At 37.7% G+C, this 27,305-nt stretch overlaps 1 protein-coding gene across 3 annotated transcripts in view; it reads left to right on the top strand.

The window, feature by feature from the left end:
- ERMARD (ER membrane associated RNA degradation) overlaps positions 1 to 27,305 on the top strand; it is a 1,319,361-nt gene that overhangs the window by 749,505 nt on the left and 542,551 nt on the right. For all 3 annotated transcript variants that reach the window (XM_044067775.1, XM_044067770.1, XM_044067782.1), the window contains one exon: positions 25,739 to 25,900. In XM_044067775.1, coding sequence (XP_043923710.1) covers positions 25,739 to 25,900 — 162 coding nt within the window. The remainder of the gene's footprint in view (positions 1 to 25,738; positions 25,901 to 27,305) is intronic.

The raw sequence follows: 27,305 nt of genomic DNA, 5'->3' as shown, positions 1-27,305 counted from the left end.
AACAGGGAAGGGGGGACGAGGTCTTATCACCTATGCAGGTTATCCCTTGTTTGGGTGCTAGCAATCCAGTATCATGTAACCTTTCAGGCAGATTACATTCCCTCAGATCAGAACATAGTGTCAGATTCTCTGAGCAGGTCCATAATGCAAATCCACACATGAATGCTTTACAAGGATGTGCTTCTGGACATTGTCCACCTGTGGGTTACTCCTCAAGTAGATCTATTTGCCTCCCTTCTGAACAGACAACTTCCTCTATTTTGGGCCATCCGTCCCCTTCCTCTCATTTTGAAAGTCATGTTCAAGATAAAACAGAATACTTCCAAAAGCGTACCGGTGATTCCCTTTTGGCTCCTATTTATGCAAATTGCTCAAAGATGGGTTGGCATATTCTTATGTTAAGGCCCACCTTTCAGATATATTTTGTCTGCCCTTGACTCCTCCTTTAGCTTCTATATTTGAAGCCAAACAATGTCTTTATGGTGTCCTTCACATTAAGCTTACCAGGAAGCCTGTCCCTCCTCCCTGGGGCCTTAACTTTGTTTTATAAAAATTAACTTAGGCTCCTGTTGAGCCTGCTGCTTCAGGTTCCTTGCAGCACTGTTCTTGGAAGACTTTTCTTCTTTTGGCCCTTACTTCAGCCAGACAGGTGTCTGAACTGCTAGCCTTTATGGCTGTTCCTCCTTTTTTTAGATTTCCGTAAGTACAGGGTGTCCCTTCATGCTAATCATTCTTTTATGCCCAAGGTGGTTAATGAGTTGTCTTTTAATCAGTCTGATCATTTGCCCACTTTTTTCCCTTCTCTGCAGTCTGCTAGTGAGAAGGTGTTGCACACCTTGGATTCACATAGACAACTCCGATAATATTTTGATAAGACTAAAGCTATTCATAAATCTAAACAGTTTTTTGTTTCTTTTCATCCTAGCTGCTTAGATTTGACTGTTTCAAGCAAACTGTTTCTTCTTGGATATCTAAAGCCTTTTCTTTTTGCTATTTTCTTTGCCAGTGGCTCTTAATATAATGCTAATAACAAAGGAGAAAAAAGGACACCCCTGCCTGATTCCTCTGTTCAGACACAACCTATCAAAGAGGAACCCTCACACTTTCATTTTTGTGTATAATCCTCTGTATAACACCCTAATTAACTCTATTATTGTATCAGACAATGCAAATACTTCCATTGTCCTACTCATAAAATCCCAGCTTACTCTGTTGGATGCTTTCTCTGCATTAAGACACACCAAAAACAGCTGTATTTTCTTACATTCTGCTTCCCTTTGTATCATCATTGTTTTGTTAATTTTGACAAGTGTTTACCTCCACTCCACGAAACCACGTTGATCCATATCTATCAATTTTGACAACACTTTTTCCATTCTTTTAGATATTATAAGCATACATACTTTATGATCATGGTTTAAAATTGAAATGCGCCTATATGAAGCTGGTTCTGATGAGTCATTTGTGTCTTTAGGTGTTACAGCCACCACAACTTTCTTCTAGGATGTTGGTGCTTCCTTCCTTTAAAATATTGTTAATTAAAACCCTCCAGATCTTTTATCACTTTCCTTCCTCCTTGCTTCCAAACTTCCATAGAAGTATCATCTGTTCCTGTAGACTTTCCTGCAGATTGATTGTGTGTCAGCATTTTATCTTATCTCCTCCTGTTCTGTTAGTTGTTGAGCCTCATCTACATCTAACATTGGCATACTTAAGTATTTCATAAATATTTCTATTTGTACTTTTCTTGATTTCCACATTCCTGTGCCTTGTACAAATGTTCATAAAATTTCCAAAATATCTGTTAATACCGCTATAGCATCTGTGTTTGTTTTTCTTGATATAGACTCCTTAAATATGGCAGCAACCTTTTTTACTCTTTGTTGCCTAAGTCATCATGATAAAAGTTCTTGTGCTGTAGAGATATTATTAAAAAAACAGTTGCTTAACTGCAGTCTTTCTGAACTCATGCATATTATCCAGATGCTCACTTATTTTCTCTTCAACGCTCTGCAGTTGCACCTCTTCTTGTTCTGTGAGATTCCTCTTATTCTGCAATACTTTAACATTTGTCCGCCTCTAAATAATTCTTACTTTCTAACCATAACTTTTTTTTTTATTTCTACCCTATTTTTAAACTCTACTTTCATTTTGTCCTACTCACTCACAATAACTTCTGAAGAAATTTATATCTTCCAAAAAGTTCTCAAATAATTTCCACTAACCATTTCTTAAATTCCTCTCTTTTTAATAGGTAGGTAGGGAAAATCCAGTGTCTCATTTTTACTTCATTACCCTACACTTTTGTCTTGGTTGTTATTGCTGCATAATTTGAAATAGTTTTTAGATGAATACGGAGAAGCTTTCAGTCAAATATAATCTCTGTGTTGTCTATCCTAGTTATTTTACCTTGAAGAATAATATGTAACTTTTCTTCAAGTTCCTGCTACTGAATTTATGTCCTCTGTATCAAATATTTAATACATTTCTTCAGAAATCTACTCTCTTTTGTTATATTTTCCCATCCGTGTCCCCCAGATACATACTCAGGTCAAGTTCCAATCCCCTCCTGTAAGTAATAGTCCCTGCTGAATGCTGATAATTTCTCCCAAGAATTTCCTAAGCTCCATAATAGCAGTTTTAGGTAGTCTTCTTTTGTTTACTGACTCACTTTTTCTTGGATAAACTTTTTTTTTATTTTCTCCATAGCCTTCTCTGCATTAAAAATGTTTTTGATCATCCAGGAAAAAATATTTTGAAGACAGCTAGATAGAACTGATTGAATCTCACGTCTGCCTCTCAACATTCCCTAACTGATGGGATAAATATACTTCTCTTCTGCCTAGTGTACAGTGAATAATCATTTTCCACAAACACTCTGCTGCCTTCAGTTTTTAATACTTTCCCCTTCTGTTACAGTTTTGGTAGGATCACATCTTTCTGCTGGTATGATTGCATTTTTACTAAAACAGGTCTTAGCTGCTTTCTCATGGGCATATTTGGAGCATACACTTGACATGCCATTTCAGTTAACAAATCATGATGTGGAATACTACTTCAGTCATTTATTTATGCTTTCATAAAATTAATACAGTCTGTTCCTTCCAGTTTCTCTGGTACAACAGAAAAATCTCAGGTTTTCTCTGCTGGTTCTGTTTTCTAACTCTGCCATTTTTTGAAACAGTTCATGAGAAGTCTCTGATTTTTGGAGTTTTGTAAATTCATCTGAATAGCTAGTTAACGCTTCTTTTGTTTGTGTCAGCCTTCTGTTATTTGAGTTGATATACTCCTTAAATACATTACTGGAACCCATCACTTCCACCAAAGCTGAAATGTGAACTGCTTTTTGCTGAAGAGCTGTAGGATTCTTCCCAGGTAGTGTTTTCAGGTCACCTTTTCTGGTTGATTTTCTTCTTTTCTTTAAATTTCTTCTTTGCTAGCATGCAGGCAGTCTACTTACCAGTCAGTAACCACATTTTACTCAGTCTGACAGTATCACTGGCTCTTCTTTTTTAGTTTCTTTTTTAACACTAGGAGAGCAGAAATTAAGCTGTTGATCAATGTGCAGCCATCTTGGAAGTTGGGATGTATTTATTTATTATGTAGCTGTGCCAATGGGTAGTCTTATTGGGAATCTGGAGAGAAACCAGCCTCAGACTGACTGTGATCTCTGTGTTCTTTTAAAGGAAATTGTACTTTATTGTGTGTGTATGTGTTATCCTCCCAATGTGGACACCCCTTACTGGTGCTAGTGGTGAGGACTGAGGCTTCTTGATTACTGGGCCAGTGCACAGGCGTCACACTGTACATACAATCAGTGTCTTACTTAACTCCTTTAAAAAACATTGGCTAGTCTGGTGATTTTAGAGAGCTAAACCATCAAGACACCCAGTTCATGCACTAGTAATCATAGACCAGACTGATGTAGCTAATACTTCTGGCATTGCCCAGGCACTTGTCTACTTCCAGAGAAGTTTCTTGTTGAAACTGGATAAGTATGGCCTTGTAAGAAAACTAAGAACTTGGAAATACTCAGTGGTTTGGATCTCCCATGCAGCAGAGATCCTGATCATGGAAAAGACAAAGCTTTGTTAGACATTGCAGCATTATAGACAAATTCTCCCTGGGTGGTCAAAAGTTCCTTGCCAGTAAGTGTAGAGCCTTTATTAAAACTAATAAAAGTAACTGCCTCCAAGACATTCAAGAAAGATTTCATTCCATTGGTAAGTATTTAAGGAAAGAACTAAGTACACTGCTAAACAGGTAGTCTGATAAGAATGTTCAGCCCAGCTGCACACAACATGAATGACTTTCCACATACTTTGGAGCCTCAGTAAACATGAATCACTCATCCAATTGACCTTTCATCACCTTCCATACTAACTTCTCTTTCCATCTTTCTGCCTGTAGTACAGTTTTGAAATGGTTACTGTCCCTGAAAGAGTATGGGGCAGTTGGAGTGCATGAAGATTTCTGAAGAAGGCTGCCTATCAGACTGCAACTGTGAAGTGGCTACTGCTAAGATGGTGCTTAATTAAAACTATCATCTCACAGCTGTGAAAAATTCCTTACATTACTTGTATTCCTGTGGGAAGACAAAAGGATCTAGTCATATACTACCACCATATGTCTACATGGAGGCTACTGGTAAAACTGCTTATAAAAGAAGCACATCTACAACTTAATCCTGCCTTTGCATGGCATACAGTGGATATAAAAAGTTTACACATGCCTGTTAAAATGCCAGATTTTTGTGATATAAAAAATATGACCACAATAAATCATTTCTAATCTTTTCCCACCTTTAATCTGACCTATAACCTGTACAGTTCAGTTGAAAACAAATCTGTTAGGGGAAATATAAAAAAATAAAGAAAAAAATGTGCAATAAGCTGGTTGCATAAGTATGCACACACCCTTAAACTAATACTTTGTTGAAGCACCTTTTGATTTAATTACAGCATTCAGTTTTCTTGGATACACACTTGCCATCAATTAAAGAGACTCTGATTAACCCCAAATAAAGTTCAGCCGTCCTACTATGATTTTCCTGACATTTACTCTGTTGCCTACTACAACAAAAGCCATGGTTCGGTGAGAGCTTACAAAGCATCAAAGGGATCTCATTGTTTAATGGTATCAGCCAGGAGAAGAGTACAAAAAATTTCCACAGCATTGAATATGCCATGGAACACAGTGAAGACAGTCATCAAAAAGTGGAGAAAATATGGGACAACAGTGATGTTGCAAAGAACTGGATATCCCTCCAAAACTGATGAAAAGAGAAGACAAAAACTGGTCATGGAGGCTGCCAAGAGACCTACAGCAAAACTGAAGGAGCTGCAGAAATTTCTGGCAAGTACTGGTTGTGTACTACATGTGACAGCAATCTCCCGTATTCTCCATATGTCTGAACTATGGGATAGGGTTGCAAGACGGAAGCCTTTTCTTACACAGAAAAAAATCCAGGCCCAGCTAAAATTTGCAAAACAATACATCGTCTCCCAAAAGCATGTGTTATAGTCTGATGAGACCAAGGTTGAACTTTTTTGCCACAATTCCAAAAGGTACTTTTGATGCAAAAACAACACTTCGCATCACCAAAAGAACACCATCCCCACGGTGAAGCATGGTGGTGGCAGTATCAGGCTTTGGGGTTGCTTTTCTTCAGCTGGAACTGGGGCTTTAGTCAAGGTGAAGGGAATTATGAACAGTTCCAAATACCAGTCATGTTTGGCCCAAATCCTTCAAGCGTCTCCTAGAAAGCTGAAGATAAAGAGGAATTTCACCTTTCAACACAACAGCAACCCCAAGCATACATCCACATCAACAAAAAAATGGCTTTGCCTGATGAAAATTAAAGTTTTAGAATGGCCAAGCCAGACCACAGTCCTAAATCCAATAAAAAATCTGTGGGGTGACCTGAAGAGGGCTGTGCACAAGAGATGCCCTTGCAATCTGACAGATATAGAGTGCTTTTGCAAGGAAGAGTGGGCAAATATTGCCAAGTCAAGATGTACCATGGTGATAGACTCTTACCCAAGAAGACTGAATGCTGTAATTAAATCAAAAGGTGCTTCAACAAAGTATTAGTTTGAGTGTGCACACTTATGCAACCATCTTATTGTACGTTTTTTATTTTTTATATTTTTTTCCCCAACAGATTTATTTGTTTTTCAATTGAATTGTACAGGTTATAGGTCACAAAGGTGGAAAAGGTTTTGAAATTATTTATTGTGGTCTCATTTTTTTTGTATCACAAAAACCTGGCATGTTAACAGGGGTGTGTAAACTTTTTATATCCACTGTACTAAAAGATTCTTAACATGCATTCAGGTTTAAGCAAAGGGTAGAAGGGTAGAGTCTCCACTAATCTACCTATCAAGTTATATTTTGAATGCTGTGAACAGTCTCTTTCTAGGCTTAAGCAAAATGTTTTTTTTTTACTTTCTGTCACACATTGATGCTTGATTGCATCAGCTTTTTTGTAATAACAGCTCATGCTGTCATCTTGTTCAGCTTGTCTGCTGTGTAAAAAGACTCATTCAGAGATTTATTATCTGTATAGCCCCCTGTTTATATCCTAATGATGATGAAATATATTCTGTTTGTACTTATGTGTTTGTATTGAACTTGCAAAGTACACTCATTCAATACGTGGATGATTCAACTATAATTACATCCTCTAACAACACCTCAGATCTCCTAAAGTTAACACAAAATGCATTTACTTTCATCGAATCCTGGCTTAACGAATCTCAACTGCTACTTAAAACCAAAAAATCAAAACTTTTACTCTTCACAAACAAACTTCTAACTCTAGACTTTAAAAGATTCTCTCCAAACAATGCAGACATTGAAATTGTAAAAATAACCAAACTACTTGGCATCACAATTGATGACAAACTATCCTTTGATAATCATATACTCAGCCAAATCAAAAAGACCCTTTTTAAGCTTGGCAAACTCTATAGGCATAAACTCTATTTGGACAAGTCTACCAAGTTGAAAATAGCTAATAGTCTACTTCTACCCTCCCTCCTCTATGGTTGCCCCATTTTCACTAACATGCACACACATCTCTCCTGAACAAACTGCAGTCGTGCTACTATAAAATAGCTAAGTTTGTCTCCAACATGCCAACTCGTAACACATCATTGCCTGGCCATTAAATCTGTAAACTGGTTTGAGTTCTCTCATTACCTACATTACTCCCAACTTACTCTCACCCACAAGCTACTAAATAATCCAAACGACTGCCCATCCCTTCAAACTATAATACAAACACACACCCCTACTCAGCATCTTAGGTCCTCTAACAAATAATTCTTAACCATAACTAAACCCAACAAAAGAGCTGGACAATGTCTCTGTTCCCATGCCATTGCCACACTTTGGAATGCGCTCCCTCTATCTATTACTCAACTAGACTCTTTAAAAACATGTAAATTTGCACTAAAAGAACACTATCTCAGCGTCCTTGTCGTTCTTGTAGTCATATGATTAAACTACCTTAAATGTTTTGGCCACTGTACATAACAAATAGTTTTACTAACAATATAGTTGCAGTTTACACTATCTGTCTTCGTATCCAATCTCTCTCGCTTTCTTTATTTCTGTGGCTGAATAAGCAGAATTGATTAAACAGTATTCTTACTTATGAGAATATACAAACAGAATTACTAAAGTTTTAACACACTAGGTTTATTTTCTTGTGTTGTATATCTCTATAATATGCATTTGTCTTGTATATCTGCTTCAGTTTATATTATGTAAAAACTTTCATGACTTTCAAAGTTAAGCTGATGTTATGTAAAAATTTCTGTGATTGTATGGAGCTTTTCTCCCCGAGCCTCCACTGAAAATGGTTCGTTTGGGCCCAGTGGACTTTCCAGGTCAACAAATGTCAATAAATAAATAAATAATACTAAATAAATAATACTAAAAACACTCCGCAAACTGGATCCAAACAAAGCACTGGTAGGAGACAGAATTAGTAACAATGACATGAGAACTCTTCAGCAAGAACTTACAGTACCATTATATCCATTATGTACTACTTCATATAAATATGGGGAGATTCCTCAAGATTGCAGACATGCGCTTATTAAAAGTGTCTTTAAAGGAAAGGGGAGGAGGACAAACCCAGAGTCATATAGACCCTTACGTCTACTTTCATGTTGTGGAAAAATAATGGAGAAGGTAATATTGGATAAGTTCTTGTCAGAACTGGATAAAGTAGGACTTGAAACCATACATCAGCTTGCATATTTTGAAAACAGATCTATTACCAGCTGTAACATGATGTTCTATAAGAATATAATAACAGCTATGAATGAAAAATTGTGCTGTGATGTAATTTATATAGATTTAACTTCAGCCCTTGACAGGGTAGTACACAAAACACTGATCAATAAATTAGTACAACTAGGTATTGATGTACTCTTGATAAGATGGACAGCTGCATGGCTTACAAATAGGACATGGGAAGTATCATACAGCAAATGGACAGGTGAAATCCTTGGTTACAGTCAGGGTGTCCCACAGGGCTCTGTTCTAGGCCCTTACTTGTTTAGAGTGTATCTTTCAGACCTAACTTTTATCTGAGGTGTTCTACAGTCTATATGCAGACGACCTGAAATTGGGTAAACTGATAACGTGTTACAGATAAGGCATGTCTGCAAAATAACTTGAGTAAACTGACCATTTGGGCACAGGAGAATAATATTCTGAAAAGTACATCAGAAACTAAGCATATGAGATTTGGGAGACATAAATTGAAAGGTGAATATTTAATATAGCACACAGTGATTGAAACTGTAAACTCATTTAATGTAAGGACCTGGGTATATGGGCAGACTCGCTATGAGTTTTTCTAATCATGTGAACCAATTGGTTAATGATAGTTATAGAACTGTAGGTTGTATAAAAAGATTTCTAAAGTCTAAGAAATCAAAAATAATGAAGTCATTGTTTGTTAGATACATTAGACCGAAACTAGAGTATGGAATAACAGTATGGAAACTCTATAAGAAAACAAGCATGAGTACAGCAGAAATATACCAAGGGCATCCATAGATGTGAAAGTTTAAGTTATTATGAAAGACTAAATATCTGAACTTGACAGTGTCTCTTACAGATATCTAAGAGGAGATCTTATTCAGATATATAGGACATTTAGAGACAACTACCTCTGGGAATGTTTGGGGTTATCAAAAAGTACTAGAGAATCATCAGACAACCTCTGTAGAAGGTTCTATAGGAATGAGAAGTGTACTAATTGGTTCTCTGATGGAGTAGCTGATGCATGGAGCAGACTACCAAATTACATTAAAGCAAGTACTAGTTTACATATTTTTAAGAACAGCCTGAACACTTATTATGGGAACAAGTGTTTTGGTATATTGGCAAAATAGTAGGGCATTACTGCCCGTGCTTGAAATATTTGTAGGTATGATGGTATCAAGGCTAAACTGATGGATGCTCCTCTGCATAATAGGCATTTGATTGGTGCTGCTGCTGTAGTTGTTTAGGTCTCTGCAAGAAAAGGGCAAGGCCTACAACAGTTGAAGCATAATTTTGTTTCCCCTGTGCTCAAGTTTCAGTGGAATTATCGTAATAAACCTGCTTTAGTCCATTGACAGTCTCCCCGTTCCCCAAAGGTAAAAGGGTGGTAGAAGGGCTCTCCCTACTAAGGCTACCCAAACTCCTTCTATACAGAAGCCTCCTTTTTCTATCAAAGCAGGTGCTGTCTGACTATCCTTGCCCTGTCCTTCTCAGTCACATTCCTCTTTCTCTTTGTCTGTTTCTGTTCCTTCCTAGTTTGTGACAGATCACCCAAGACTCCTGTGTTCTTTCCATAATTCGTCAAGGTTATTATGTGGTTTAAAAATCTCGTCCCCCTTTTCTTGTCATTCCTCAGCCTCCTCAGGAACACATGCTCCTTTTTCCAGAGGTGCTTCAGGGCCTGTTGGCTCAGGGAACTATTCAGGAAGTTCCAGTTCAGCATCTACACTTTTCTATTTCTGTCTTGGAAAGGCTGGGGTTTAATATAAATTTCAAGAAGTCTTTCCTGACTCCTCCTCAGGATCATGTTTTTTTGGGATGCAGACTCCAAACTGTTCCAGTGCTGGCATCCCTGGCTCCTCCCAAAACCTTAACTCTCATTGCTTTCTTTCAGTCCTTCTTCCCCTGGCTTCACTCACAGCCAGGGAATTTCTGAGGTCTTTGGGTTACTTCCCCATGCTTCATATAGCCAAGCTCCACATGAGAAAGCTCCAGTGGTTTTTAAAGTCATTTAGGCTTCAACATTCTCATCCTTTAGATTTTCTAATCTCTCTTCTTCCATGCCTCAAGTTGGAATTTCATTGGTGGATTCATCAGTTGTCTCTCAACCCACGACTTCCTTTTCAACCTCCACTCCCCTCTCAGGAACTTTTCAGAGATGTCTTGGAAATGGGACGGGGAACCTCCATTGGCTGTCTGAAGGTGGAGGGTCTTTGGTCACTTAAGCAATCGAAAATGACATCAGTGTCAAAGAGATAAGAGCTCTTTTGCTGGCTCTTCAGGATTTTCATTCTGTTTTCCTTCCAGGGACCCTTAAGATTCTCTCAGACAATACCACAGTGATGTCATATGTTAACAGGGAAGGGGGGACGAGGTCTTATCACCTATGCAGGTTATCCCTTGTTTGGGTGCTAGCAATCCAGTATCATGTAACCTTTCAGGCAGATTACATTCCCTCAGATCAGAACATAGTGTCAGATTCTCTGAGCAGGTCCATAATGCAAATCCACACATGAATGCTTTACAAGGATGTGCTTCTGGACATTGTCCACCTGTGGGTTACTCCTCAAGTAGATCTATTTGCCTCCCTTCTGAACAGACAACTTCCTCTATTTTGTGCCATCCGTCCCCTTCCTCTCATTTTGAAAGTCATGTTCAAGATAAAACAGAATACTTCCAAAAGCGTACCGGTGATTCCCTTTTGGCCCATACAGCATTGGTTCCCTCCTTTTCTACATTTTGCCAAGGGCAGTCATCACAAGTTACCTCACAAGGTGGACCTACTCACTTAAGACAAGGGATCTCTCATCTATCCCCACCTGTCCACTCTTCAACTGACACCTTTTTCTGAGGACATGCTTCGGGTCCTGCAGGAGGCCAGGAATCCCACTACTAGGAAATCTTACTTATCCAAATAGAAGAGGTTTTCTGTTTGGGGTCTTTTCTGTAACCTTCATCCACTTACGGGATGTTCCTTTGGTTCTCTCCTATTTATGCAAATTGCTCAAAGATGGGTTGGCATATTCTTATGTTAAGGCCCACCTTTCAGATATATTTTGTCTGCCCTTGACTCCTCCTTTAGCTTCTATATTTGAAGCCAAACAATGTCTTTATGGCGTCCTTCACATTAAGCTTACCAGGAAGCCTGTCCCTCCTCCCTGGGGCCTTAACTTTGTTTTATAAAAATTAACTTAGGCTCCTGTTGAGCCTGCTGCTTCAGGTTCCTTGCAGCACTGTTCTTGGAAGACTTTTCTTCTTTTGGCCCTTACTTCAGCCAGACAGGTGTCTGAACTGCTAGCCTTTATGGCTGTTCCTCCTTTTTTTAGATTTCCGTAAGTACAGGGTGTCCCTTCATGCTAATCATTCTTTTATGCCCAAGGTGGTTAATGAGTTGTCTTTTAATCAGTCTGATCATTTGCCCACTTTTTTCCCTTCTCTGCAGTCTGCTAGTGAGAAGGTGTTGCACACCTTGGATTCACATAGACAACTCCGATAATATTTTGATAAGACTAAAGCTATTCATAAATCTAAACAGTTTTTTGTTTCTTTTCATCCTAGGTGCTTAGATTTGACTGTTTCAAACAAACTGTTTCTTCTTGGATATCTAAAGCCTTTTCTTTTTGCTATTTTCTTTGCCAGTGGCTCTTAATATAATGCTAATAACAAAGGAGAAAAAAGGACACCCCTGCCTGATTCCTCTGTTCAGACACAACCTATCAAAGAGGAACCCTCACACTTTCATTTTTGTGTATAATCCTCTGTATAACACCCTAATTAACTCTATTATTGTATCAGACAATGCAAATACTTCCATTGTCCTACTCATAAAATCCCAGCTTACTCTGTTGGATGCTTTCTCTGCATTAAGACACACCAAAAACAGCTGTATTTTCTTACATTCTGCTTCCCTTTGTATCATCATTGTTTTGTTAATTTTGACAAGTGTTTACCTCCACTCCACGAAACCACGTTGATCCATATCTATCAATTTTGACAACACTTTTTCCATTCTTTTAGATATTATAAGCATACATACTTTATGATCATGGTTTAAAATTGAAATGCGCCTATATGAAGCTGGTTCTGATGAGTCATTTGTGTCTTTAGGTGTTACAGCCACCACAACTTTCTTCTAGGATGTTGGTGCTTCCCTTCCTTTAAAATATTGTTAATTAAAACCCTCCAGATCTTTTATCACTTTCCTTCCTCCTTGCTTCCAAACTTCCATAGAAGTATCATCTGTTCCTGTAGACTTTCCTGCAGATTGATTGTGTGTCAGCATTTTATCTTATCTCCTCCTGTTCTGTTAGTTGTTGAGCCTCATCTACATCTAACATTGGCATACTTAAGTATTTCATAAATATTTCTATTTGTACTTTTCTTGATTTCCACATTCCTGTGCCTTGTACAAATGTTCATAAAATTTCCAAAATATCTGTTAATACCGCTATAGCATCTGTGTTTGTTTTTCTTGATATAGACTCCTTAAATATGGCAGCAACCTTTTTTACTCTTTGTTGCCTAAGTCATCATGATAAAAGTTCTTGTGCTGTAGAGATATTATTAAAAAAACAGTTGCTTAACTGCAGTCTTTCTGAACTCATGCATATTATCCAGATGCTCACTTATTTTCTCTTCAACGCTCTGCAGTTGCACCTCTTTTTGTTCTGTGAGATTCCTCTTATTCTGCAATACTTTAACATTTGTCCGCCCCTCTAAATAATTCTTACTTTCTAACCATAACTTTTTTTTTTATTTCTACCCTATTTTTAAACTCTACTTTCATTTTGTCCTACTCACTCACAATAACTTCTGAAGAAATTTATATCTTCCAAAAAGTTCTCAAATAATTTCCACTAACCATTTCTTAAATTCCTCTCTTTTTAATAGGTAGGTAGGGAAAATCCAGTGTCTCATTTTTACTTCATTACCCTACACTTTTGTCTTGGTTGTTATTGCTGCATAATTTGAAATAGTTTTTAGATGAATACGGAGAAGCTTTCAGTCAAATATAATCTCTGTGTTGTCTATCCTAGTTATTTTACCTTGAAGAATAATATGTAACTTTTCTTCAAGTTCCTGCTACTGAATTTATGTCCTCTGTATCAAATATTTAATACATTTCTTCAGAAATCTACTCTCTTTTGTTATATTTTCCCATCCGTGTCCCCCAGATACATACTCAGGTCAAGTTCCAATCCCCTCCTGTAAGTAATAGTCCCTGCTGAATGCTGATAATTTCTCCCAAGAATTTCCTAAGCTCCATAATAGCAGTTTTAGGTAGAATATAACTACATTCCAGTGTAATCCTCTTCCCTGTAGCCCCTTACTACCACAACTGTACCATTACTTTTTCCCTCTTCTGTCACCATTGGAGTTCCTCTAGCAGTTTGTAGAACTACTATTCCTTTCCTTCGCCCCTGGTATTCTGCTGAATATCTATCCTGAAATCCTTTCTTTGTCAAATTCTCATGCTTATTTCTTTCCAAATTTGTCTTCTGTGGCATTGCTATTTGCACTCTGCTTTTCATAGTATGATTAAATACTCTGTCCTTTATGTCTATACCTGTGAGGTCATTCCTGTTCCAAAATAATATGTTTAGTGTAGCCATTATGATAAAAAACTATTGTTCCCACCTATTAGTCATGACATCTTTTTAATTTATTTCAACATTTCTGCACAGACTAATATTTGGCAGGCTGAGCGTGTATGCAGTTGTTTTTTTTCATATCATTTTGAACTTATATCATATTTTTCAAGACTTTTTGTTTTAATGAATGCGCTTGTAGATAGCCTTTCCCCTTGTAAAAGAAGTCAACAATTAATCTAAATTTCACATAGAAAAGAATGTAGAACTGCCATCAGCTTTAGACTTCTTGACTCCCACTGATCGTTTGCTAATGGAAAAAATAGGCAAATATCTTTGCAGATGTAAGAAACTTAGCATTTATTGGGGCTTTCATCATATTGTCTTATTTTTATCCTGCTTACTTACAAAATACACTTGTTTATAGCTTAAGTCAAGGGCATTAATCTAGACAGTCACCCTTGTAAAAATAAGATTAAATATCTTAATTCTAAATTTAATATAATCAGTGTGCTTTTATGCCCTACCTTACATTCGCAGCCCAAAATCACAGAGTACTAACATTAAACTTGCTTTTGTCCAACCTTTCTTCTCTTGTTATACTATAAAGGTTATATTTCTTAGAACTAAAACTACTTGTTTACTTTAATATTTTTAACACATACAACAGTCACTGAAAAGACTCACACCACATTTATAACACCCCTGCCTATACACTACACAAAATTGCTGAACTATATATAACATGCAGTTTATATCATGAAATGTTTTATACAAATACTAATAAGAACAAAAATTGCTTACCTAGTTAATTTTTTTCATTTTAGTGTTGTTCTAAACATTAATGACATGACTATGGGGTATATGCCTTACAGTCCAATCAGAAGGTTAACAAAATCTACAAAAGTTCAGCCTTTTTCAGACAGTTTTTCTTGTAAAATCATATTACACAAATATGATTGATGGTTTATAGTCTCCCTTTCATTTACTAATTTCAGTGTTGCTGATTTTCTTCTTCATCTCCATCTTCCATCCCCAAACTCTGGTTTAAGTCCAAGGTACTCTTTATTCTTCTGGTCAACTCCTGTACTTTTTTCTGCCTCGGAAGCATTTTCTTTTGGAACACTGGAAAAGGTTTCATTAGCTATGTCTCTGTATGAACTCTATTGTCAGACGAATGGGAAGCAGAGTCTTCTTCTGTTTACTGACTCACTTTTTCTTGGATAAACTTTTTTTTTATTTTCTCCATAGCCTTCTCTGCATTAAAAATGTTTTTGATCATCCAGGAAAAAATATTTTGAAGACAGCTAGATAGAACTGATTGAATCTCACGTCTGCCTCTCAACATTCCCTAACTGATGGGATAAATATACTTCTCTTCTGCCTAGTGTACAGTGAATAATCATTTTCCACAAACACTCTGCTGCCTTCAGTTTTTAATACTTTCCCCTTCTGTTACAGTTTTGGTAGGATCACATCTTTCTGCTGGTATGATTGCATTTTTACTAAAACAGGTCTTAGCTGCTTTCTCATGGGCATATTTGGAGCATACACTTGACATGCCATTTCAGTTAACAAATCATGATGTGGAATACTACTTCAGTCATTTATTTATGCTTTCATAAAATTAATACAGTCTGTTCCTTCCAGTTTCTCTGGTACAACAGAAAAATCTCAGGTTTTCTCTGCTGGTTCTGTTTTCTAACTCTGCCATTTTTTGAAACAGTTCATGAGAAGTCTCTGATTTTTGGAGTTTTGTAAATTCATCTGAATAGCTAGTTAACGCTTCTTTTGTTTGTGTCAGCCTTCTGTTATTTGAGTTAATATACTCCTTAAATACATTACTGGAACCCATCACTTCCACCAAAGCTGAAATGTGAACTGCTTTTTGCTGAAGAGCTGTAGGATTCTTCCCAGGTAGTGTTTTCAGGTCACCTTTTCTGGTTGATTTTCTTCTTTTCTTTAAATTTCTTCTTTGCTAGCATGCAGGCAGTCTACTTACCAGTCAGTAACCACATTTTACTCAGTCTGACAGTATCACTGGCTCTTCTTTTTTAGTTTCTTTTTTAACACTAGGAGAGCAGAAATTAAGCTGTTGATCAATGTGCAGCCATCTTGGAAGTTGGGATGTATTTATTTTTTATGTAGCTGTGCCAATGGGTAGTCTTATTGGGAATCTGGAGAGAAACCAGCCTCAGACTGACTGTGATCTCTGTGTTCTTTTAAAGGAAATTGTACTTTATTGTGTGTGTATGTGTTATCCTCCCAATGTGGACACCCCTTACTGGTGCTAGTGGTGAGGACTGAGGCTTCTTGATTACTGGGCCAGTGCACAGGCGTCACACTGTACATACAATCAGTGTCTTACTTAACTCCTTTAAAAAACATTGGCTAGTCTGGTGATTTTAGAGAGCTAAACCATCAAGACACCCAGTTCATGCACTAGTAATCATAGACCAGACTGATGTAGCTAATACTTCTGGCATTGCCCAGGCACTTGTCTACTTCCAGAGAAGTTTCTTGTTGAAACTGGATAAGTATGGCCTTGTAAGAAAACTAAGAACTTGGAAATACTCAGTGGTTTGGATCTCCCATGCAGCAGAGATCCTGATCATGGAAAAAGACAAAGCTTTGTTAGACATTGCAGCATTATAGACAAATTCTCCCTGGGTGGTCAAAAGTTCCTTGCCAGTAAGTGTAGAGCCTTTATTAAAACTAATAAAAGTAACTGCCTCCAAGACATTCAAGAAAGATTTCATTCCATTGGTAAGTATTTAAGGAAAGAACTAAGTACACTGCTAAACAGGTAGTCTGATAAGAATGTTCAGCCCAGCTGCACACAACATGAATGACTTTCCACATACTTTGGAGCCTCAGTAAACATGAATCACTCATCCAATTGACCTTTCATCACCTTCCATACTAACTTCTCTTTCCATCTTTCTGCCTGTAGTACAGTTTTGAAATGGTTACTGTCCCTGAAAGAGTATGGGGCAGTTGGAGTGCATGAAGATTTCTGAAGAAGGCTGCCTATCAGACTGCAACTGTGAAGTGGCTACTGCTAAGATGGTGCTTAATTAAAACTATCATCTCACAGCTGTGAAAAATTCCTTACATTACTTGTATTCCTGTGGGAAGACAAAAGGATCTAGTCATATACTACCACCATATGTCTACATGGAGGCTACTGGTAAAACTGCTTATAAAAGAAGCACATCTACAACTTAATCCTGCCTTTGCATGGCATACAGTGGATATAAAAAGTTTACACATGCCTGTTAAAATGCCAGATTTTTGTGATATAAAAAATATGACCACAATAAATCATTTCTAATCTTTTCCCACCTTTAATCTGACCTATAACCTGTACAGTTCAGTTGAAAAACAAATCTGTTAGGGGAAAAATATAAAAAAATAAAGAAAAAAACGTGCAATAAGCTGGTTGCATAAGTATGCACACACCCTTAAACTAATACTTTGTTGAAGCACCTTTTGATTTAATTACAGCATTCAGTTTTCTTGGATACACACTTGCCATCAATTAAAGAGACTCTGATTAACCCCAAATAAAGTTCAGCCGTCCTACTATGATTTTCCTGACATTTACTCTGTTGCCTACTACAACAAAAGCCATGGTTCGGTGAGAGCTTACAAAGCATCAAAGGGATCTCATTGTTTAATGGTATCAGCCAGGAGAAGAGTACAAAAAATTTCCACAGCATTGAATATGCCATGGAACACAGTGAAGACAGTCATCAAAAAGTGGAGAAAATATGGGACAACAGTGATGTTGCAAAGAACTGGATATCCCTCCAAAACTGATGAAAAGAGAAGACAAAAACTGGTCATGGAGGCTGCCAAGAGACCTACAGCAAAACTGAAGGAGCTGCAGAAATTTCTGGCAAGTACTGGTTGTGTACTACATGTGACAGCAATCTCCCGTATTCTCCATATGTCTGAACTATGGGATAGGGTTGCAAGACGGAAGCCTTTTCTTACACAGAAAAAAATCCAGGCCCAGCTAAAATTTGCAAAACAATACATCGTCTCCCAAAAGCATGTGTTATAGTCTGATGAGACCAAGGTTGAACTTTTTTGCCACAATTCCAAAAGGTACTTTTGATGCAAAAACAACACTTCGCATCACCAAAAGAACACCATCCCCACGGTGAAGCATGGTGGTGGCAGTATCAGGCTTTGGGGTTGCTTTTCTTCAGCTGGAACTGGGGCTTTAGTCAAGGTGAAGGGAATTATGAACAGTTCCAAATACCAGTCATGTTTGGCCCAAATCCTTCAAGCGTCTCCTAGAAAGCTGAAGATAAAGAGGAATTTCACCTTTCAACACAACAGCAACCCCAAGCATACATCCACATCAAAAAAAATGGCTTTGCCTGATGAAAATTAAAGTTTTAGAATGGCCAAGCCAGACCACAGTCCTAAATCCAATAAAAAATCTGTGGGGTGACCTGAAGAGGGCTGTGCACAAGAGATGCCCTTGCAATCTGACAGATATAGAGTGCTTTTGCAAGGAAGAGTGGGCAAATATTGCCAAGTCAAGATGTACCATGGTGATAGACTCTTACCCAAGAAGACTGAATGCTGTAATTAAATCAAAAGGTGCTTCAACAAAGTATTAGTTTGAGTGTGCACACTTATGCAACCATCTTATTGTACGTTTTTTATTTTTTATATTTTTTTCCCCAACAGATTTATTTGTTTTTCAATTGAATTGTACAGGTTATAGGTCACAAAGGTGGAAAAGGTTTTGAAATTATTTATTGTGGTCTCATTTTTTTTGTATCACAAAAACCTGGCATGTTAACAGGGGTGTGTAAACTTTTTATATCCACTGTACTAAAAGATTCTTAACATGCATTCAGGTTTAAGCAAAGGGTAGAAGGGTAGAGTCTCCACTAATCTACCTATCAAGTTATATTTTGAATGCTGTGAACAGTCTCTTTCTAGGCTTAAGCAAAATGTTTTTTTTTTACTTTCTGTCACACATTGATGCTTGATTGCATCAGCTTTTTTGTAATAACAGCTCATGCTGTCATCTTGTTCAGCTTGTCTGCTGTGTAAAAAGACTCATTCAGAGATTTATTATCTGTATAGCCCCCTGTTTATATCCTAATGATGATGAAATATATTCTGTTTGTACTTATGTGTTTGTATTGAACTTGTTCTTTGTGGGGACTTTAACCTTGCCCCCCCCCCCACAGATCTCCCCTGGAAATAGGTTGTGGAATTAGTGGGACTCATTAGTTAACATATTTCAAAATTTCAAATGAGGCAACAAAATATGAATCTCATCTTATGTAGATGAAGAACTGCAGGAGGCTGGGAAACTTTCTTCTAGGAAGTCTTATTTGTCAAAATGGAAGACATATTCCTTTGGTATAAGAACATTTATTTAATACATTTAAAGGATTAGCTCCTTATTATGACTGAATGCTTATCTCACTTTTTCTGTGGGACTTTCTCACTTTCATTAGAGCACACTAATCCACCTTGTCTGTATATCGTACTTGGGAACCTTACTTAGCTTTCTGCTTCATTTCTCACAGCTGTTTCTTAGAAGGGCTCTGTGTCTCAACCTTCTTAGCAAAGCAGTACTGCAATTATGGGATTTAAATCTTGTTTCTGAAATAATGACCAAATGCTGTTTTGACCCTGTTGTTCTTTTGCTTTGTATTTTTTTTTAACTAAAAGCTTATTCTAATTTTGGCAAGCACTTCAGCCCAAATATTGGAGATGGAGAGGTATAATTTTACAATATTGCAGTTTTCTATTAAGATGGTGTCACTTTCAACTGACCTTCCTTTTTACTTACATTCTTGCCAGGTAGTGCTTAAACTCAGAAGATTCAGCCTTTTTTCCTGTTACCCTTTACCTCAAAATGCTGGTAAATGTATCTTGCGTTTGATGAATCTCAAAATACACCTTTTTGTTCACATTTTCTTTGACTAAAGAGCACAGAAAAAGTTATTAGTTTCATGTGCTTAGGATAATTGGTCCACATCTGTGGTGGAACAAACCCTTTCTGGTTGGATTATGGCCTGTACTGTTTTCTTTTTTTGCTTTTGATTTAAGGGTTTTAACTCTTCTAGGACCCATTAGAATTCTTTCTGTCAGAGTTGTGACTGCCTCTGTATTTTTCATTTAGGGGTTTCATTTCCCAGTGTCTGAAACATAAACTGGACTGTGGTACACACATTTGCTAAGATGTACCTTTTATGTTATTTATATTAATGCCCTTTTCTTATTGAGTAAATATTGCTGTGATATTAACTGCAAAGTATTACTTCAACCTAGTCTCTTCTGATGCTTCTTGCTTTCCCCTTGTTCGAAATACATGCACACCAATTGCACTTTTGAAGCTCCCTATATGATAAGTACCAGTATCGATATCAAACAGAAGGGTAGTTCAGTACTTGATCTTTAGTGATTCTACATCATGACATTTTTGCTTGTAGTAGGGACTGGTCTGCAGCATTGTTCCTTATTTGTATTCTGGTACTGTATCCATGGATTTCTGGTACTATTGTGGAGAGAGTCAAATGTGTGTTTTAGTTTTTTTAATATTCTTGTTTGTATTATTTGTGTATCTAATGTGTCGCTTTATAGTGTGTGTATGTATGTATATATATATATATATATATATATATATATATATATATATATATATATATATATATATATAGATCTACTTCAGTAGATTGAACTTTTACTAGTTCGAACCACATATGGCCGAGACCATATGTTCAAACTCGTAAAAGTTCAAACACTGACGTAAAACCACATAAAACCAAAAAACACAAAACTAAACATCTATAGCAGGGGGCCTACACCCCCTGCGCCCCTCACACCCCCCTTACTTAAATATATCAACTCCAAGATTGTACTACATTGCAGAAATGGGAACTCTTCCTTTTCCACTCTGTACGGAGATCTCCATTCAGTCAGGATCGGACTTTTATAAGTTCGAACATATGGTCTCGGCCATATGTGGTTCGAACTTATAAACGTTCGCTCTACTGAAGGGGACCCATATATATATATATATATATATATATATATATATATATATATATATATATATATATATATATAAACAGTCTGTGCTAATGCAATTTTTCCATTTTTATTTCTCATTTTCTGTTTCTCACTCTGTCTTTTATGTGGTAGATTGTGGCATAAATGGTTTACAGGACTGCATTGTGCAGACCTTTGTTGATCTGTAATGCATTGCATGAGTGTACTGTTTTGTATTGCTCAGTTTCATGTTATTATAATGTTGTCTTCCGTTATAGTTGATGGTGTGTGTGTGTGTGTGTGTGTGTGTGTGTGTGTGTGTGTGTGTGTGTGTTGTCTGTCTGTATGTGCACAACCATGTTGGGCAGTGTAGTAGTCTTAGACAGGGTTTACATGTGCTTGCACATTTTTTACTATATATGAATCCCGGTGTTTGTCCTTATCATTAGCATATGGGGCTAGTGCTTCATATAAATAATAACTAAAGCAGAACATTATGTCAGCATGACAAGGTGCAAATTTCCACCCCCAGATCGGTAAAGAGCATGTGAACAGTAAACACTAGACTAAACAACAACTAATGTGAGTCACATTTTTCTTAAATGTACAGATAAATATTATCAGTCTGCATAAAGTGCAGAATGTAAAATAGATAGAAAACAAAAAGTAACTAGCCACAGAAAAGAACAGGTGTTTAGAAAGACATCAAGGTACATCTAAGTTTACAGACAAAACCAAAAATCAGGCTTGAAGGCCCTTCTGTATGGGTCTTAGGCTGGAAAATCCCTTTTTTACTGTTCACAGTTTGGTGTCAGTTTTCTCAGGCATTCCCATAACCAGAGATGAGTCTGAGCTCAGGATACTGACCACTCTTTCAGCTACCACATCATCTTCTTGAGCAGCATCCCCCAAAGTGTGATTTTTGCAGTCTGAGAAGGGCAAAGGGGCCCTTCATATGACATGCAGTTGAACCTCCACAGAAGTGATGGTTACATCTCACAGGGGGGTGACCATTCTAACCTGCCATTTGAATTTCTGACTCTAATGACTTTGGGGGGGGGTCACTTTCCATATTTATCTCAGCTTGGAGGGCAATTGCAATGCCTCATCCTTCTCCTAGAAGGGCTCAGCTTAAGGACTAACCTGCCTGTACTTAGCTGTTTGGACAACTCAGGACAATTTTCATTAGTGGAGTCATAAAGGCTGCCCCCTGTTCAGAGTGTGCCCTGGGGTTGTACCTCTACCGCTTTCTAGTTCAAAAAGTATTGGCAGCTTCCATTCCATGTTGGATTACTGTTTCCTCAGCAAGCCCAGCAAAATTCTGGATGATGACTGTCCTTGGCTCATGTCTGTGCTACACAGAGTATCTGAATGGTGTCACTGGACATGATGGACTTTTCCTGGCACTTCACCGGAGTGCCTGCACAGGACATTCTTTCCATTTTCTGTCAGAGATGCCATTTGCAGTGCAGTGTGTTGATGGTTAGCCTGTCCTGTGTGCCCTTTATATTTGCTAAGATGCTACTCATTGTGACACAAGTCTTGGAGGAGAAGATTTCCATGTGTTCCATTATCTGGATAATTGGCTGCTTTTGTCTGCATCAGTAGACACCCTAGTAGCATACTGGACATTGTTGCTTCTCTAATTGCAGGCCCCAGGGATGGGGGATCTCCATAGACAGGGAGAGATCCTGTGTGACTCCACCTTAGAGGACTGCCTTCATCAAAGCATATCTAGGCAATCTTTAGTGTCAGTCATTTCTGCTCACAGAGGGTGTCCGAGGATATTATGTCTTCTGGCTTAATGACATCCACGGTCTTCGGAGTCCCATTTCTACTCTTGCGTCTGTGGATGTCACAGTGTGCTCAGAGGTGTTAGTGGATGCAGAGTGACCATTGTCTTATAGATCATCTTCTGGTGTCATACCCATGTTGCTGGGACCTGAAATGGTGGACATTCCCCTCCGATCTCATTATGGCCCTTTTGTCACTACTACTGTACCCATTACAGGTTTTGATAGCAGATGCTTAGCTGGTATGGTGGGGAGGCCAGCTGTTCTTCTCCAGGTTAGTAGAAAATAGATCCCTTCTGGCAAAAGGGTTTCACATAAACTGGCTAGAGATGCAAGCAGTACTTCTTGTGATGTGGTTTCTGGAGGATGAGTTGAAACCGAAGTCCCTGTTGATTCAGTCCAACAGCCAATCTATAATGTGATTCCTAAGCATACAAGGTGTTACAGGACTGTACCCACTTTGCATTTGGGTAGAGAGCTTACCTCTCAACTGTACCAAATTCCTCAGAATTTACCTGTTTTAAGGGCAAAATAATGTGGTGTCCCTAATTCTTGAGTGACTTCTTCAATTCCTATTTTCTTTTTTCATTTTATTTACAATTTTAAAGTATGGCTAACATCATCAAATCATCGCCAGCATAGCCCGCAATGCTTTAACATGTAGGGGCATGTGTAATGACATCAGCTTCATAAGGCAATGCTTGACTGCCTGTCAGATTCTCAGAGACTTGGGAGATTTCAAAAACCAAACAAAAAAAATTCAGTTGTTTACAGCCACAGTCTGCCCATGACTTACGGTACTGCGGCAGCCAGCCAATGATGATATTGCATCAATGCGATGACGAATCCAGGCCCCGAGAGGAATACTGTAGTTGTAGTAATCACAACTAAATCTTCCTCCTGCCCTGTATTGTTTGTATTATAGCAATGGCAAGTTTGTCTATATGAATGGATGCATAGGCAAATAACTGAGAAATGGGTATGTGGCTGACTGGAAGAAAAATATGCATTTAGAATTACAAGAGTGACATTTGCCGTGAAATTTATGTTAAATGTCTGATACTTACAGTACTCCATTACAGGAATATGGGCCCTTTATGAGTCTTGAAATCTGCAGTAAATGTCTGTTGCTTGTAGTGCTGCATTATAAAAATGTGGGTCTTTTCCATATTAGAGAAATAAGTTTTCTCGCCAGTTTGTAGAAATTTTTACTTTAAGGCACAACTGTAGCTGTTTGCTGAGAAAATGTGAGGTTGTCAACATTAAAGGACTCTGCACTATTAAAGGTAGCACTTCAGTCATGTGAGTTTGCCATTTAAAGGGGGGCAGTAGTAAGGCCAAAAGACCAAGACCTTACCAGCCTGCTGAGGACTGTGCAGCAAGTGCTACAGGTGTTATGCCGAATCAAACCTTCCCGCAGCACATGTTTTACTGAGAAGTGTAGGCAGCGTGGTCTTTTTACTGAAGTCAGCGTGTGTGTGTGTGTGTGTGTGTGTGTGTGTGTGTGTGTGTGTGTGTGTGTGTGTGTGTGTGTGTGTGTGTGTGTGTGTGTGTGTGTGTGTGTGTGTGTGTGTGTGTGTACATATATGTTTATATAAATATATATGTGTACACACGTTCGTGGTGATCATACCTCTCAGCTGTCCAGGTTTGCAGAACGACCAGATTTTTGACTCACATTTTTTGTCTGTTCGTCATAAAATTTGTGATTTTCTTGCAAATCATTGAGGATTAAAGCAACTAAATAATACTAAATAATAACAGACATTTGAGTTTCAGACTTCATATTCTTCAGAAAATATATAATAATTTGAAAACTGTTATACTAGCAACTTTCTACCAAACCAGTCAGTAAAAATCCAAGAAAGGCACTGCTAAAGCTAGAGTTTTCATTGTGTAATAACTTAAACTTCTTATAGGGGTGGTCCATGGGATATATTCAAATGACCTGTCAAGGACATACCAAAGTTTCAGCTGCATATTTTCTGAATGCCCATGACTTATGACATTTTACTTTTTATAGTTTTTACTGGTGTATTCAGGCCAATAAAGCAAAACCCCACTAGCTATAGACATTCCATGTTTTGTCCTTTTTCTAAGCTCTCAGAATTCATTGTAAGCCAGGCAGGTATTTATTACTTTTTTTATAAAGTATTGGTTTCTTTATTGTTTCTTGATCTTACAGAATGTTCTTGTTCAGTGGTCATGGAAGAACTGGCAGTGCAAGGCCAGGCATACTGTCCTTGTGCTGTACTTGATGTCACAGTGTCCACCAGCAGGGGGAATGTGTGCCCCTAAGCATGGGAGTGTAGGAGATAGTAGCCAGACTGTATTGATGGGAGAGGATATCCCAGTGCACATCTGCCAAGGAGGTCCCACTCAGAGATCAGCTGATGCAGTGAGCACAGATCTCTGATGCCCTCACCAGTATGGTCAGTATCTGTATTTACAATAGTAAAAAAAATATATATAAATAAATAAATAAAAGAGAAAAAGTTTTGTATGGGAAATTTTTTTTGCATGGCACATTTTACAGTGTAATTTTAAGGTACACTATAGAGCAGCTTGGGGCATTTTATTAGTTTTGTCATTTTATTTTCGTTTTGCATGGAAATATAGTTTATCTGTCTGTTAAGCTGTGTGTTTAGATTTAACCATGAAATTTCACAGAATGTGCATGGTTCAGCTTAGGTACTTCCTGGTGAACTTTGAAAAAAAATTAAGATGTTTGGCTGCAACTGTTGACAAGAAAAATCCTAAACAGATTTCATAAACCTTAGTCTGGAAGAAACAGTAAGTTGAGTGGGGTGGTAGAGGCCTATATATAATAACAGGCTATGCTGGAATTTGCTTTTAATATCATTTTGGTTGTTTTGTAAGTGATGCCATGGTTGTTTTAAAAATGTCCATTAAGTTTTATTACCTGATGGTTCCTTTATATTAATTTTAATTGTTTCAAATGCAAGTTTGTGTAGGATCATCTGTTTCAACAAGTTGCTATGTTGTTGTATATCTAGCTGTTATTTCCACATTTCATAGGAATTTCTTTGGGATTTTCTGAACCATCAAGAGGGCCCTCGAGTGCGAGACCACTTGAGCCATGGTGAAGTGGATTTGAAGGTTTTTCCCCGATGTATAGCCAGTCAGCTAATTGCATTTGCCATGGTACTTCTGCACCAGTTTTGTGCTGAAGATTCTCAGGTATGTATTTTTTATGGTGATGTCAGAAGTATTGGAAATTACTTGAAAATGCAGTTTACAGAAAGAAGGGGAATCCTTTTAAGCAGTAAACACTTTAAAGGGCCTTATGGCTTTGTAGTAGCACATTCTACTGTCATACTACTTAAATACTCTCTGAATGTCACAAAGATGGTTTTAATTGGCAGATGCCCATTCTGGTATGATGAGCTTTTCACTAATAACTCAGTTTCAGCCATAATTTGTGATTCTTAACTTGACTATTGCAATCGTAGAGAAGCATTTTATGAGGCACTTGGATACTCTGATTGCATATTAGTGAGTCAGGTAATGAACACAAGTTGCCGTCTTCCACTCTCAGGCTTTGGATAACATGGAAATAAACAAAATATATTCATCATAATTAGTAGTATCTCAAATTATAGTTAAGAAATGTGTAATATTCTAGGACAGATCTTCACTATTCAGTTTTCACAACTTGTTTAAGCATTGGAGACAATAGCACATAGTGTGAGACAAGTAATGATTTAAAAGGTTTTGCATATGTCTTTATTATCAACAGAGGGGAATCACTGAGCATTTGTGTTTACACACCTTCTGATTCTCATTTCTTCAAATTTTTGCAAGTAGTGACTATCTTTTTTACAAGAGACCATGGTAGACCTTGTGCCAAATCAAGAAAGTTCTTCTGTAAGAGGCCCAGGGTTGCCCTGCATATCCTCTTTTGTTTTTTTCTTTCTTGACTTTTTGCTGCTTGGGAGTACCATTGATTCCATAGGCTTATTAGAGAAGTTTCAACTACATAGTAGTATGTGCTGTAATCATTTTTTTGCTTAGCATTTTACAGTATTGCCCTTCATAACAGCAACCATATATATCTTACATGAAGTATCCAAAACTGGATCTTGCTTCAGAAAGATGAACAAGTTTACTTATGATAGCTATTTAACACCAAATGACACAGTGGTTTACTGTCATTTGTCCAGTCGCACCTTGTGCGAGTTATGGGTTGAGCAAACCAAATGAGCGAAAAAAAAAAGCAAAAACGACTGACACAAATGCCGAACGCGATGTAGAGAATGTCGAATTTGACATATTTCGAACATTCTCCACACTTCCAGAAGTTGTACTACTCTACTACACACAGCAAAGAAAGTTTTTGCAGGGGAGCAAGCACCCCTGCACGCCCCACACTCCCTGCTACTTATATATACAAACTCTGAGATTGCACTACAGTGAGGGAAAGGGTACATTTTCTGATCCCCACTATAGTGCGATCTGCATTAAAATGTTGAAATTCATAACAGCGAATACTATAGTGCATCCATTGTTGTGCATTTCAACATTTTTTTTCCATTCTTTCCTAATGTTGAATTGGGCATTTGGACTTCGATTGAAGTCCAATCAC

Source organism: Protopterus annectens, chromosome 1.part0 (genome assembly GCF_019279795.1).
Source record: "Protopterus annectens isolate FY-2018-M chromosome 1.part0, PAN1.0, whole genome shotgun sequence".
NCBI lineage: Eukaryota > Metazoa > Chordata > Ceratodontiformes > Protopteridae > Protopterus > Protopterus annectens.
This window is presented reverse-complemented; position numbering and strand designations above follow the sequence as displayed.